The sequence below is a fragment of the Phasianus colchicus genome, chromosome 1, assembly GCF_987193195.1.
Source record: "Phasianus colchicus chromosome 1, bPhaCol1.hap1.1, whole genome shotgun sequence".
Classification (NCBI taxonomy): Eukaryota; Metazoa; Chordata; class Aves; order Galliformes; family Phasianidae; genus Phasianus; species Phasianus colchicus.
This window is the reverse complement of record NC_143436.1, coordinates 93,911,077-93,925,653: the sequence shown is the minus strand read 5'-3', so window position 1 is coordinate 93,925,653 and position 14,577 is coordinate 93,911,077. Positions and strand designations below refer to the sequence as shown.

The following is a 14,577-nucleotide window of genomic DNA, read 5'->3' as shown; positions in this document are numbered from 1 at the left end:
CCCTAAAGAAAATAGGAATACTGTAATTTTAATCAGGTTTGGGATTTGGCCCCAGGTTGTGACAGAGCAGCTCTTGACCAAATTCTAATGTTGTGTTTCACTGCATAAAAGCAGGATCCTCTACTTTTAAACTAAGTTTCTACTCATGTACTGACACTACCAATAGGTATCTACCACTTTTACTTCTCCAACCTTCCAAGGTTTGTAAATGAGATTAAACTCCCCTAGCAAGCAGCATCTTTCTCTAACCTAAATGCACTTTACATCTTGGCATTAACAAGAAACAATTAGAAGAGAAATCTTGGTTTCCTTTTTCATTCTGGTTAAGTATGTAGAATGTCTGCTCTACTCAGAATTATAATCTAGGCTTAAACCATGCAGCAGCCTCAAAATAAGCAATGTAAATTATTTTTTGAAAGACCGCTGCCAGCATGGAGCCAACAGCAATGTGCAGTAGGAAGGGCAGTGTCTGCAAGACGTATTAGCTCTCTGCTGCTCCAATGTCTTCAACAAGGAATCCAAATTCCATTCAAAGCGCAGCAGAAAAAAAAAAAACCTCTTACCACACATCCCCTAGGACTACTGAAGTGCTCAGACCTGCATCTGTATCACTGTCTCTGCGAGTCAATAATACCTCATAGAGTAATGAGATGATATTAAAAAAAAAATCCCAAAAGATAGCAGAATATTAAGAAATAGTATCTTTCACCACTGGCTACCTTCTTCACCTTGTCTTCCTTTAGCAATCACTGGGAAGAGGGAAAAGGAGGGGGAAAAAAAACAAAAACAAAAAAAAAACCAGCACAGGTAGAAGAAGACTAAAGTGGAAGAAGATAAGTATGTAACCTGGACTCACGCTGACAGCTGGAAAGTTGCCTCTATGCACATTACCCAGGAGAAGAAATACACGCAAGCTGTACCAAACAGCATGAGGCAGAACAAAGCATGCCCATAGTAAGCATGCCTTCATGCTGCTGCCAAACTTAGCAGAGGGCTGTGCAACATGCAAGGTCAGACCTAAAGGTTGTTGCACAAAGAGAATCAGATACAGTCAAGGAAACACAGCCTAACCTCCATGTTTCCTCCCAGCATAACCACAATGACCTGTGGCCAGGGGTATCATCAGGCAGCTTCAGAGGAAGAAATTTCTTAGTTCCACGCTCCCCCCCCATCTTCTGTGCATGCTGAAAACCAGATTCTTCCTGTTACCATGGTACTGCATCATCACTGATGTCTGAGCACAACTGCAGATAAAGACACCAAACTATGGCAAGAAAGGTGAAGAAAGTCACCTTTCAGCAGTCCACCACCACACAGTTACAGTTAAGGAGTGTATGTAATAGCTACAACTTCACATGACAGAGAGCTCCACACAAACTAACGCAGGTCAGTCTTGGATCTGGTATTAATCAGCATATGATACACAGTCGTACTGTGAATTTATACAGGAGTATTAACTTTTTTTTTTGAGGGATCCACTTTGTCACCTGATTGAAATCTGAAGAGTGAGTAGAGGAGATGGCACTGTTCCTAACCCAAACTACTCAATCTGGTTTATTTTGTGATGACAAATACAGCCCTAAATATAATTGTCAAATTCTCACCTGAGCCTTTTCTGTCAAATGCCCCTGATCTTGTGTTCTGTTGTATGTCTCTAGGTATCGCAATGAACTACAGGTCCAAGCTTTCTAAAATTTCCTTCACAGAACGTACGTGATCTGTAAGCCCAAAAGCTCACACAAACATGCTAACCAGACAAACATATATCAGTGTCAGCAGATCTTAAGGTAATTAGAAAAATCTTATCGTACCCTTCTGGAACAGTATAGTGCTACAGATGCAAACTCAACAAACACTCACAACAGGTCCAATTCCACTCTGTTTTTCTCCTATAGCTGGGATGGGTGCTTTCTTTTGACTTATACAGTGAACTGGACTGTAGATGCTGTACCTGAAAGCTAAACTTGCAAACAGGTGAAAACCTGATCCCATTGACCACAGTGCACAAGGAAGCCTAAGAGAGGCACACACAGCCCAGTGTGCATACTGTAGAGAGGACAGACCCTTCTAGTGGCAGTACTGGCTTAGACTCAACTGGCGTGATCGCGAAACTGTACCTCTAAGCGTATAAGTACAACTAAACAGGAAGAAAAATATCCCAAATTGCCACACTCAAGCAGATAAACACACTGCTTCTTTGCATTCCTAAAGCTCAGAAAAGTAGGACCAAGGGAGACTTGAAAGATTGTAAAAGCATATGATTTGATGTCTTTTGAGAGAAAGACATGGTTTCAAATGTTCACTTTGCTACAAGTTTATTATTTTATGCCTTAAACACAAGGGTTGTCTTCCTAGAGATCAGCATTTTCTGTAGTCATTTACGCCAGTTTGATGTGTGAGCAGTGTGGGTGTAAACATTACTATTCTGGTTTGGCAGCACTTGCCACCCACTTTGCCTAGGTGTGAATGACTGCACAAGGTGCAAGGCAATGGTGAAGGTACTGCAGGGACTGTTTTACATAGATTTTATACCCATAGTAATACAGTGCACAGATATGTGAAGGGAGAGCAAGACAGCAGAAGGAAAGGTACATCAGCTATTTACTGAAGATGAGATCTGACAAGAGAGCTTACCAAGTACAAGCAGCTCCACTGATTCTTCATTCTTGCCCTCCACATCATCTGGTGTGATAATAAGGCAGTAATACAGCCCACTGTCTCCCCACATCAGCTTCCCAATCTGAAGGTCTGCATCTGAAAGTCAAAAAAGAAAAGTCAAGGTTTCCCTCCAACACCAATTGAAAGAGTGAGTCCATCTTCAGGTCCCTAAACCAGTTCATTTCCTTACTAAGAGTGGCTAACCTTATCCAGAACATCCAGAAATTCAGGAGAAAGAGGAACAAGATCAAGACCCTGTGCCTGTAAGTGGCAACACAGCTAGTGCCACAGAATTTCACTTTGCAAGTACCAAGAGCAGCATCATTATGTCTTTCCCACCACATAAGGCCCAGGGTCCCAACAATATTTGTGCTGTGAAGTGAAGCACCAAAGGGAATGAATGACCTTTGGGTTTCAGTGCTGCTTGGCTGAATTCTAAATGCCTGTCACACAGGAACTCCCCTCCTGACACCTTTTCTAAAGGAATTAACTGAACAACTACTACCAGCCTCCAGTACTCCGAATTGCTAAGAGTCATTTCCAATCCCCATCACAGATCACCAGAATAGGAAAGTTACCATGGACAATGCTGACGTCTCTTTCCTTATAGAAGTCCCCTATAGTGACAGCAGATCCTTGCTTGGAGGCTACGACACGGACCGTCCTTCTGCTGTCCACACAGTCCAGGTACGGATCCCAGTCCAGGTTCCTCTTGCTCATTGTTTGTAAACCAGAAGTTACCATACCCAGGGCTTCTCCCATCCGGTCCTGGCAGTAAGATTTATACCTCCACTGCACCACAGCTGGTTGGGTGGAAGAAGTAGAGAAATGGCAGCGAAGCAGAGCAGGCTGAAACAACATGGCCACCTTCTTCTTCTCAGGCACAGTGACTCGCAGTCCTTCCACCTCAGCTGAAAGACAAAAATATTAGTGTCATATGCCTTGGCACAACTTTAAGAGGGGATTGTGGCACTTTGTCATGTTATCATTCTCCCCATGTGCATAACATTAAAATGACCATCAGTTTGCTAGGGTGCAATACTCCTCAGCTTATGTAAGCAAAGGTTGGCAGCTTGCTCCTTGGATATGTTACAGCCACAAGGACAAATACTGCACAATGGGACTGAAGGCTCAACTGAAGTATCCTTATGCTCTGTAGTAACACCAACATAGTGGTGTGCTGATTCACGCTTCCATGGCATTTTTGTAAGTAAGGAAGAGGTATTTCAGGGATGGCCATATTCTACTTCTCAAGCTCAGCTAAGGGGTGAGATCCCACGTTCACACCAGTCCTAATGAAGAATAATTAACCCACACCTAATTTCAGTGTCGTCACATTTACTCTCTGAAGGTCAAGCAGCAAGCAGAATCAGCCAAGCCCTCAACACAGTGGTGTTCAACATTGCTGATACCTTGGCCAAACTAGAGACAAAGGAAAGAGTAGAACCAAATTGCATAGCTTTTGCCACAACTGGTGTGTGGCACTGAGAGAAACTGATCCACGTGGGAGGCGTGGAGAAAAATGGCCCAAACACCCACATTTTTCATATTCCCATGGAGAGCATAATGTTTATCTACCAGTTGACAGGAAAGCTGCAGCTTGGAGCTGACTGTATTAGGGCCTGAGAGAAGATATATGGGAAAGAAATACATATGGGACTGCTGCCACATCCTTGTGCAGCTTTAGGAGAAGCCAAGAGATGGTGAGCAATGCCAGCAGTGAGCACTTAGAATAGCGAGATATTCCATCTATCCACAGTGAAATGGCCAAAACCTCCCACGCATGCCCCTCTTTGCTTCCTGGCCTCCTGCACTGCAGGTGAGGATGACTGAGGAAGCACTTACACAACTCTGGAAACATATGTAGTCACCCTTCCAAGCCTGGATGTGCCAAGTGGTGGAGGCACAGAAATAGCCCCGCAGTGAGGTGGGAATTGCAAAGGAATACGTTTGTATCTAGGGGCACTCTCTGCAGCTAGGGGACAGCAGGGCCTGACGCTGACAGCTCCCGTGGAAAAAGGGAACCAGTTTCAGTACGTTGGCAGCTCCCTATGCACAGGATATACCCTGAGGCACAGAGCACAGTGAAGAAGAGAACAAACCAAAAGCAAACATTAAAGGGAAGAAGGATGCAGAGGAAACCTACATTGCATCGTGAGGGACTGCTGGACTTGGGTGAGGCTTAGGGAAGAATGCAAGACTGAGAACACAGCAAGACTTCCTTATGGGGGGAAACAGTAGAAAAGAAGAGCAAGTGCCAAGAAAGAAGAAAAGAATAAGGCTGAAGTATACGGGTAAGTAGATGGCTGATGCAGAACAAGAAAGTTTACGTTAATTGGGAAGGGCTAAAGGTGTCTTAGCCTAGGTCAGAATAATCTCACAGGGTAAAGCCAGGTTACAGCAGATTAAAACATGACGCCGAAAGGAGAGAAAATGGAGTCAACAAAAATACACCACCCACAACAGAAGCTTGCAAATGAAAAGAAGAGAGCTTGCAAAAGAAACTGAAATGACAGACGTCTCTAGGATGGGGAAAGAAAGACACAGACACTAAAGCAGTAGAGCTGAAAGCAGAGACAGCAGTAAGTACATCAAAAGCATGACAACAGAAGCACAAAGGGACAGAGTCCAGTTGAATATAGCTGCAGACCTGAAAAGCAAAAGCAAGCAAATGTCTCGTGATCAGGAGTCGTAACCAAAAGAAAGTGAGAAGCTTAGACCAATACTGAATATCATTTCAAAACATTATCAATATCCACATCATAAATCACAACAAAGTCTACAAACACCACTTGGGAAATAAAGACGCAGTACAGACAGCACCTAGAGAGAAAGCTTACTTCAGAGGGAGGAGATAGTCACTGATACTAACAAAGAGTTACTGATCTAGGCAGGATGTGACACTGGGGACTACTAAGTGAAGGTTTGTGGTGCACAGGGGTGCTATGGCATTTGCAAGAATGCTGTATTATACACGTAACGAACGCATGACATTACACATACAGCACTAGTGCCATATTGAAATTGCACAGATATCACTAGTTTTGCTAGAAACTCCTGGACTCAAATCCAAATGCTTAAGTATGTGCTCTCCAGAGTACCGTGTACCGCAGTTGAGGTTCCAGCAAGACGCTGCCACCACAGAGGCAGGGACCAGAGGCACGAGGTATAGGCAAAAAGAGAACTCCAGCAGCAGCAGCTGGGATGTTTCTGCTGGGTCTTTCTCCCAGGGGCAAGAGGGACAGAAACACGGGGCCATGCAGCACTGGGGGAATGTCACCACTTGGTTCTCATGGTGATCCAAGTGGTGATGTGGTCTTATTCCTTCATCTCCCATGCTTCCCAGGCTGCACCTGAATTTAAGAGACACAACAAACAGCTCGAAAAAATGAATGGGTACAGGTCAGACCTGTATCTGGTGGCTCTGCACCTGACTCCAGGCAGCCTGCAGCCAAAGCCAACACGTGACATGAGGTGACCAAGTGACTCATCATGTTACTTCAGCTTCAGGGATAAAGCACTGACACAGGGAATATTTAAATCTTTCCCTTGTGAACAAAGTATGCTACTCAGTAAACACAGTGCTTTCAGCTATCCATGTGCTGCAGCACTCCTTTCCTGTTAATGAGATTAATGAGTTTGGTGAGCCAGGGACTGCTTTAATAAATGATCAGCTGAGCTTTAGCAAATTCTCATCTGACTAACTTTCTCCACCCCTTTCCCATGTGAATGTCTATATTGAGAAAAGAAATTTGCAAGCAGCTTTTGGGAAAATACAAGATTTCCTTTTCTATCCAAAAGCGTTTGGGAGATGTGCAGTAAGTTATCTGGCATCTTCTGCATCTTATCCCAAGGTCTTCTTTAACTTGTAAAACATTCTTTTCAGATCTTTTCCAGAAATAACATCTGAGAACAACACAGTGCCTCAGACAGAGTCCGGATCAGTGGAAATTCTCAATCTATTTAAGTCAAATTGTATATAATTACATAGGGCTGAACTGGGAAATTATACACCTGTTACTTCCTCTGAAAAAAAAAAGAAAAGCATCTGAATCTATTCATGTAATACAACACTGCTGTAAAAACACCCATCAAAAGGCCAGCAGGACGCTAGGCTGCCTGACGACAAGATGGCGGCTCTGCACCTACCACAGACGTCTGTGCACACGAATTACAGAAGTCTCCTTAGGAATTCCTCAAGCTCAAGAAGCAACTGCTGAGCTCAACGATCTCGAAGAGACTAGCCAGGATGCCGGAAGCCTCAGGACAGAAATCTGGGCTGCTAACATAGCAGAGCACAAAAACAGTCAAAGATATGAAAAAAGATGACAAGCTTGGTGACAGCAGATTGCAGTGGCTGCATCGAGTTTAATATTAGCAGGATTAAAAAGAAACGGAGCTGTGCTCTGCTATGTTTTGATAAACATGGGCAGAGCAAGATGAGCCCTTATTTCAAAATCATTACAGAAACGAAATGCTTGCACTCCAGAGAGCCAATCTGTTTACTGTGAATTTCAAATGATTTGAACTTTCACAAGAGAAATCTTGTTTGAAATGTGGCTTGTGAGAACTACAGAACCACGTGACAATTGTATTTCCCTTTTCCTTTGCTCTCCTAAGTCCCTGGAGAAGTTCTGCAAATATTAATCAAGTACACCTTAAAAAACAGATATACTGACTATCAGAAAGTAAGAATCTATGTATTTGTATCCGTATTTTCTTCTGATTGTATCTCCACACTACCCTTAGATTACGCGTGCAAACTACACAGTCAACATTACACACAAGCTATTTCTAATACATTTTACTGGTGATTAAAGGAAATTCCAGGAAGTGATTATAGAGGGGGTATCCGTATGGGCATATTTGAACCTCGTGAGCCTTGATCTTCCTAAGCACCTTCCACAAGACACAAAAAAGAGGGTAATTTAGAGGTGCAAACTTCAGTTCTTCCTTTCAGTTGTCCTTCAGAAATAAAAGCCTATGCTTCCCCAAGGTGAGATGGATCCCAGGAAAATTCAGCTTCATTACCCAGCCTTAAGCTAGCAATTATGAATAGAATAAAGCTGATCTGAAGCTCTCATCTCTGTAAATAATGACAAAGCCAAACACTGTAGTTCAAGGTAACAGGTCTGTATCCTTCTAGCATATAAGGTAAGAGTCAAGCCCAAGAGAAGGAAGTACACATCATTCTTCAGGTCAGCACAGATCTCCTTATCTGCGCAAGAATCACATCTCTTTCTTTGCTGTTATTTGGCCCACATTGCAATTTGCCTGCAGCAGCAGGGCTGATGCTGAGAAACTACAGAAATGACACCCCACAATCTTATGCATCTTTACTGATATGAGTTCCAGAGGTGCATCTAGGAGAACAGGAGGTCCTTGGACCCTAAACCAAACCTCACTAAAACTACTCCTAGCCTACACTTCAGGGCTTTGGCAAAAAAGGATAAGTCCATAGGTAAGAGACGGCTCCTAAGGTAATTTGTACCACTTCCCCTTATAGAAAATAAAATCCCTCAGGTTGGATATCAAAATTTCTTTTCAGAAAGAGCAGTGAAGCACTAGCACAAGCTGCCCAGGGAGGTGGTGGAGTCACCCTGGGGCTGCTCAGGAAAAGGGTAAATGTGGCACTGAGCAACATGGTTAGTGTGCATGGTGGGGATGGAATGGCAGTTGGATTAGATGATCTTAGTGGTCTTTTCTAACCTTTGTGATTCTGTGATTCTCTTTGTTGTGCCTTGGCTGCTGCCCATCAACTAGAAGTGCTCTCTCCCCCACTGCTGAACACAGACAATGCTTACAAATGTGGATCCAACCTAAATCATAAAGTCGGGGTTCTGAGATTGGAAATCAGTGATGATACGCAAAGATGCAAGTAAGTGAATGGAGAGTCTGTGTGACCAATAAAATTGTGCTGTACGGACTTCCATCAACTCAGGCAGGATTACATTGCATGGTTAACCAGTAAAACCCATGCAATTAACCAGCAAATCCACCACCATCAGACTGAGTGGTTTATGGGAAATTGATTGCACATCATGGTCTAGCTGCTATAAGACTTGTGTTCTTAGCTCCATGGCCACTAACTGCCAACTTTTGTAGCCAGCAGAAAACCAATGCCTAAATAGGTCAGCTGCACTGAAATGGAAGCACAGCTCCAAAGCCAAACAGAATTTCTTCTCCCAGACTGCTTAACCTGGAATGAAACAAAACCAAAGTTGCAGAAGAGCAGAGGCAACACTCACAGCACAGAACCTCAATATGAAAACTCTCCACAGGGGATACAGCTCAGGCTCTGCATACTGAGCAGTAGATTTGGATTTCTTTACTCATTTCCATTCCCCGTGATGCTGTTACACCTGATGTCCCATGCTTCCACCTTAAGTGGAGAAATCCATAGCCCTGAAATAGAAAGGACTGTGTGTCACATCCCAGGGAGGCTGCTCTGTAGGCCATGGAAAGGCAAAGCACAGCTGTGTTTCAGCATGCCCCTTCTGAACTGTGGCTGGCAAACTAAGGATAGGAAATCACCCACCCCTGCGTTACAATACGGCATTGCAGTGTCCCTTCCGTGCAGAAAAGTAAACAGGTAGTGAGCACTAAGTAACTGGGAAAAAAATGACCTCATGGGAGGGAAGCCCAACCAAATCCACTGCACTATTCAGGGGATTTTTTGAGCTTGCAGTAAGTCGCAATGTGTGAAAGGAGACAAAAGATAAATGCAAGAACTAAAAACTAACTACAAAGGACAGACAAGAACAGTCACTGGGGGGGGAGGGAAGGAGCTGCGAGCGCTGATTGGGAATTTCTCAGCCCATCTCGAGGGGGGAGGAGGGGAGTGATGGGGCGAGACCTCCCTCTGCCTCACTCCCCTTTGTCTCCCCGTCTCGCTCTCCCTGCCTCAAGCCCTTCAGCTCCCACCCCCACTCCACTACCTCGCAATACAACCACCTCCAGCGGGATGCAGGCTCTCTACCCCGAATCTGACCTCTCGTTCCTTTGCACAGCCATTCGGCAATCTTGTGTCTGTGTTTGCCAGCCTCTCTCCCTTGTCTGTGCACACACTCACAAGCAGCCCTTTGCTTATTTGCTTGCTCTTGGCTGAGCAAAGCACGGTGCCTGCTCCATCCCCGCGCAGTAACCTGTTGCCTGCCTGAAGGACTAGGGAGCCTGGGAGCTCTCCTTCCGCTCTTCACAGACCCGGCGGGTTCCGAGCGGCGGCTGCCTTCAATGGCAGGGAAAGGTGTCGGCAGGCTGATGGAGAGGTCCTGATCTAGCCAGACGTTTGCAGATAACGAAGCTCTTTAAGGAGAGGGAGGAATGTGAAGTCACGTCTGTGTGTGCCCTGCGCTCTTACCAGTCTCTGGATGCTGTTCGTCAGCAGCTACGGCGAGCGGAGAGGAGAACGAGTGGGGTACATTCACAAGCGGCCAAACAGAAGGGAGGGAAGCGGGGAGGGGGCGACGGGCCGGGAGCTGCGAGGCCCCATCTGAGGCCGTGTAGCGCTGGGAGGGAGCAGCAGGCAGGCTGGGGATGACTCAGAGCCAGAGAGCAATGGAAGGGGTGGGTGGGCGGTGGGAGAGAGGTGTTATGACTAAAAGCCGAATTTACCGCCTGCGAATCCTAAATCTGAAGAGGAAGAGCCTGAGGTCTTCTCAGTGGGATACACGAGCGGCGGTGTGAAATACCGGTGTGAAATTGGGAGCGCTCCCTCTCCGCCTGCCTGGCAGCCAGCCTGCCGCAGCCCTTCCACAGCCTCCCGTGCCCGGCTCGAAGCAGGCAGAGCGCTGCCCTCTACCCTCTCCTCTTCTCCCTGCCCGACCCTTCACAGCCGCTTCCCCATCCCGGAGCACCCCTGCTCCCCCGCGCCCGTCGCCCTCGGCTAGCCAGCCCGGGCAGGAGCACCGGTCCCGTCCGGCTCTCGGAGGCCCGGGCACGGCCGCCCCGGAGGCGCAGGGCAGCGCTCTCGTCCCGCACCCCGGCGGACCAAGGAGAAGTTCCTCCAATTGTTCCCGGCCGCCGTCCCCACCGCCCGCAGCCAAGGACACTGCGGCCCCCCCGGGCTCCCGCCGTCGCGCTCCTCTCCCTCCCCGCGGCGGCAGCCGATCCTCGCACCCCGAGTCGCCCCCGCGCCCTCCCGGCGAAGTCTCCGCAAACTGCCCCGCGGGACGTTCTCCCGACCACCCCTCAACCGGTCGCGCGGAGCCGCTCGTACCTGCGAGCCACAGCAGCACGACGCAGCCCAGGAGGCGCCCACCCATCTTCCCGCTGGCCGGGCCGGGCGAGCATGCCGCGGGGCGGCGGGAGAGGGCCGGGTCTGCCCTGCCAGGAGCCGGCGGCGAGGCCGCGTCGTGTGGCTGCGCTGCGCTGCGCTCCGCTCAGCTCAGCTCCGCTCCTCCCCCGCCGCCGGCTGCCGGCTGGGGGCCGCCTCGCGGGGCCGAGCCGGGCGGGGACAGCGCGGGCGGGGGGCGCGGATCCGCGGGGCTGGGGCCGAGGGAAGCGCCGCTCGGTTGCCAGGAGCTCCCTGCAGCGCTGCTCCGCAACTCCCCGCGCCCGCGGCTTCGCTGCTAAAAATGTCCGCTCCGATCATCCGTGCCCCCAAATTAACCGCGCGTACCTCGGGAAACGAGAGCAGGCTGTTGCGGTGCAGCGTTTCCCTCGGGCTTCCACTTGCACCGTGACCAATCGCTGCGATTTTAGATCAAGAAGAGATCCAACTTTACATGAGGAGGAGGTGTTCTGGCTGTTAGAGACCGACATCTGAGCCGTGGGGCGCTGGGTGTTGGTGCCAACGCGATGTTGGATGGGGCTGGAAGTTTTCAGGGGGAGCTGCCAACTAGAAGTGCTGCTGTCGATCACTGTTTGAATGGTGGATGTTGCTGTGCCACAAAATAGCCCTGACCGACGCAGGCCCAGATGCGTACACACTGTACTTCTTTCAGGGGCTCAGCTTGCATTTGGAACCGAAGTTTGGATTCTACAGATGTTGGTGATCCACACGGCAGAAGCCTTCAGCCTCCATTCCAATGGAACATGCCAAAGAGAATCATAGAATCATAGAATCATAGAATGGGCTGGGTTGGAGAGGATCACAATGATCATTGAGTTTCAACCCCTTTTCCAGGTGCAGAGTCGCCAACCGCTAGGCCAGGCTGCCCAGAGCCACATCCAGCCTGGCCTTCAGTGCTTCCAGGGATGGGGCATCCACAACCTCCTTGGACAACCTGTTCCAGTGCATCACAGAACACAACCGATGCTGATTTTCTAGTGCCCTGCTGGACCCAGAGGGATCAGTGCTGGGTGTGCCCACTGCTACAGGCAAGGTGCAAGTGGTGCCCGCAGTGTGACCCTAAGATACTTCCAGCAGGTGTTTTTCAATTGTGTAGCTCTCAGTCTGAACTTGACTGCAGGCAAGATACACTTTTTTCAAAAACAGCAAATAAAAATAGATCCCTAATTTCCAAGCGAGAAAGCAAAACGGCACATTTGCTGTGATAAAAGATCTGTTGAAACATTTGGGTTGTTTTTTGAATAGTTGTAGTCCTTCTGTTGATGTAGTTGAACTGGAATGGGGTGAGGAGATGATCCCCAGGCACAACTTGTTTTTAAGTGCTTTATTCCCAGCAACTCAATGTTATTTAAAAATACTTTTCACATAGTTTGTTTTTATTCAGTGTTGCTTATAAAGAAATACACACCCATCTCCAACTAGTGTCCTGATCTGTTGGGAGTCAGAAGGTCTCTCTGACCTGATACATCATAGAATCCAAAACATCATAGAAGGGTTTGGTTTGGAAGGGACCTCACAGCCCAGCCAGTCCCAACCCCTTGCCATGGGCAGGGTTGCCTCTCACCAGATCAGGCTGCCCAGGACCCTGTCCAACCCAGCCTTGAATGCTTCCCAGCGTAAGTTTGCTTGGCAGTGCTAGCTAAAGGCCACAATGAAGAACTAAGACCCTACCACGCTAAATAAAGCACACAGACCCAGTACTCAGGGCTGGTCTCCTGCATGCCTGCAGGTGAAAAGCAAAGTAGGAACTCTGCCTAGAGCTGCAACTTCAGACTCAGGAAATACACAGAATCATGAAAACTCATGTGGAGGCCATGATAACTCAGATTATCTGAGGGCCCGCCTCGTCAGGATTAAATATATATGCCATATAATTCATGCAGACTTGCACTGGCTGAACTAAGACTCCTAATAAGTGAACATGAAGGTACTATTTCTCCCTCCCTCAAGCATTTTTTCTAACAACCCACCATGTTTCAAGTGAAATCCCTGTGCCTTCCCCTTCTATGACTTAGTTGGGCAGGAGGCCGATCCAGTTTCCTGAGACAATGTTGATCTGGAATTATCTCATAGGTTAAAAGCTGGGAGTAGCACAATCTCTTATGTGTCACTATTGTTAGCTACTCCTAGCTTTTTTTTTTTTTTTTAATCTACTCCAGCTTTTCCAAATAAATTTGGCATATACAACATTTTAGCTAAACTTTTGACTCACAACAAAGGAAGGAAAGATTTTCAATACATGGAAGCACCATTGTTTTGCATGTAACTTTGGATTTATAGCTGCTTTGAAATGTTCATACTAAAACATGCTGTACGGTTCTTTTTAATGTAACGTGAGCTGTCATTTGTATATACACATATAAGATGGATGCCTGAGCCGTGAGGTGTTCCGGATCTCCATAAACCCTTGATCTGAAAATTACAACTTCTGAGCTGGCTTAATAGATAATGTAAGGTTGTTGTCCTTCATTTTAGTCTGTTCTTGGAGACAGAAGACTGCACAGTTAGCTTCGTTTTACCTTCAGACAGCAGGTGAATTCCTAAGGAATTAGCCAGATCACTTCAACCCACTGCAGGGACTACCTGTGCTCTGAAAAACAACATTCAATCAAAGGGCTTCAACCTTTATCTCTCTCCAACCTTGATAATGGATGACCAAGCACCCCATTTTTGTCCTGAAAAATGTAGCCTGAGACTGAACTGGAAGAATACCACTCTACTGCACTGATGTGATACCTCAACAATGCTTGCGGCAGTTCTGTAAACAATGGGACCATGAACAATTCAGCTGAACAATACAGAAACAAATTCTCTTCTTGTTACTCATTGCTGCCGCTACCCATAGCTCTTCTGACTTCTTGCCAACGACTTAATTCCCCTCCCTCCTTTGATCTTCCAGTACCAGTCTTTTGGGGCCATTTCCTCTGTTGATAAGCAGTCAGTTTTTTAATGTTTCCAACATCTGGAAGGACGCATGCCAGCGCTTCACTCAGAACGACCCGTCTCAGCAACATACCAGAAAACCCTACATGTTGCATGAAAGTGCATTTCTTCACGAGTACTTTTGCAAATCCATTCAGTCCCCTGGATTCCCGTGGTAGAAATTTCCATAGAAACAGTGATTTCGACAGCTTTCTGGGATGTTGTACTAGATTCAGCCATTAGGCACTGTTCTCTTGATTTAGTACTGAGACCAGCACATTACAGAAGGCACTATGTGACACATCATCAAATCACAGCAATTACTGAGTTTCTTCAGAATAGTTACTAACTAAAACTCTTCCTCATTTTCTTTGTTACTCCAGAGTCTCCTATTAATCATTGATAGCTTCACAGCAAGACATCACTGAAATATATGCGCTCTCTCTGTATATTTTGTTTGTTAGTTTTCCCAACTGCCTGGGTACATATGACTGCACAATAACATGGAGCTTTTACTTCCCATTAACGTCAGGATTGGGTGATATATAAACTGCTTTTCTTCTTAACCATGCCATTTGTACCAACTAACATTCAGAATACTTAATGGGGAAACTATTTTCTCATTCTAATGAGCCTTGATTTCTATAATATAAATTCAGCATTATAAAAAAGAAAACAAACATCTTTCTCTAATATTCACTTCA

The 14,577-nt window shown here is 46.7% G+C and overlaps 1 protein-coding gene across 5 annotated transcripts in view; it reads right to left on the bottom strand.

Annotated features, from left to right (window-relative positions):
* ILDR2 (immunoglobulin like domain containing receptor 2) overlaps window positions 1-11,486 on the bottom strand; it is a 39,043-nt gene extending 27,557 nt beyond the window's left edge. For 2 of the 5 annotated variants that reach the window (XM_031612478.2, XM_031612480.2), the window contains exons 1-3: window positions 10,877-11,068; window positions 3,237-3,569; window positions 2,635-2,754 (exon numbers count right to left, since the gene is read on the bottom strand). In XM_031612478.2, coding sequence (XP_031468338.1) covers window positions 2,635-2,754; window positions 3,237-3,569; window positions 10,877-10,922 — 499 coding nt within the window. In that variant the 5' untranslated portion in view covers window positions 10,923-11,068. Of the gene's footprint in view, window positions 1-2,634; window positions 2,755-3,236; window positions 3,570-10,876; window positions 11,071-11,278 lie in introns of those variants that run through there. The other 3 variants (XM_031612482.2, XM_031612479.2, XM_031612481.2) reach the window with 3 other exon arrangements.
* Between the last annotated feature and the right edge of the window lie 3,091 nt (window positions 11,487-14,577).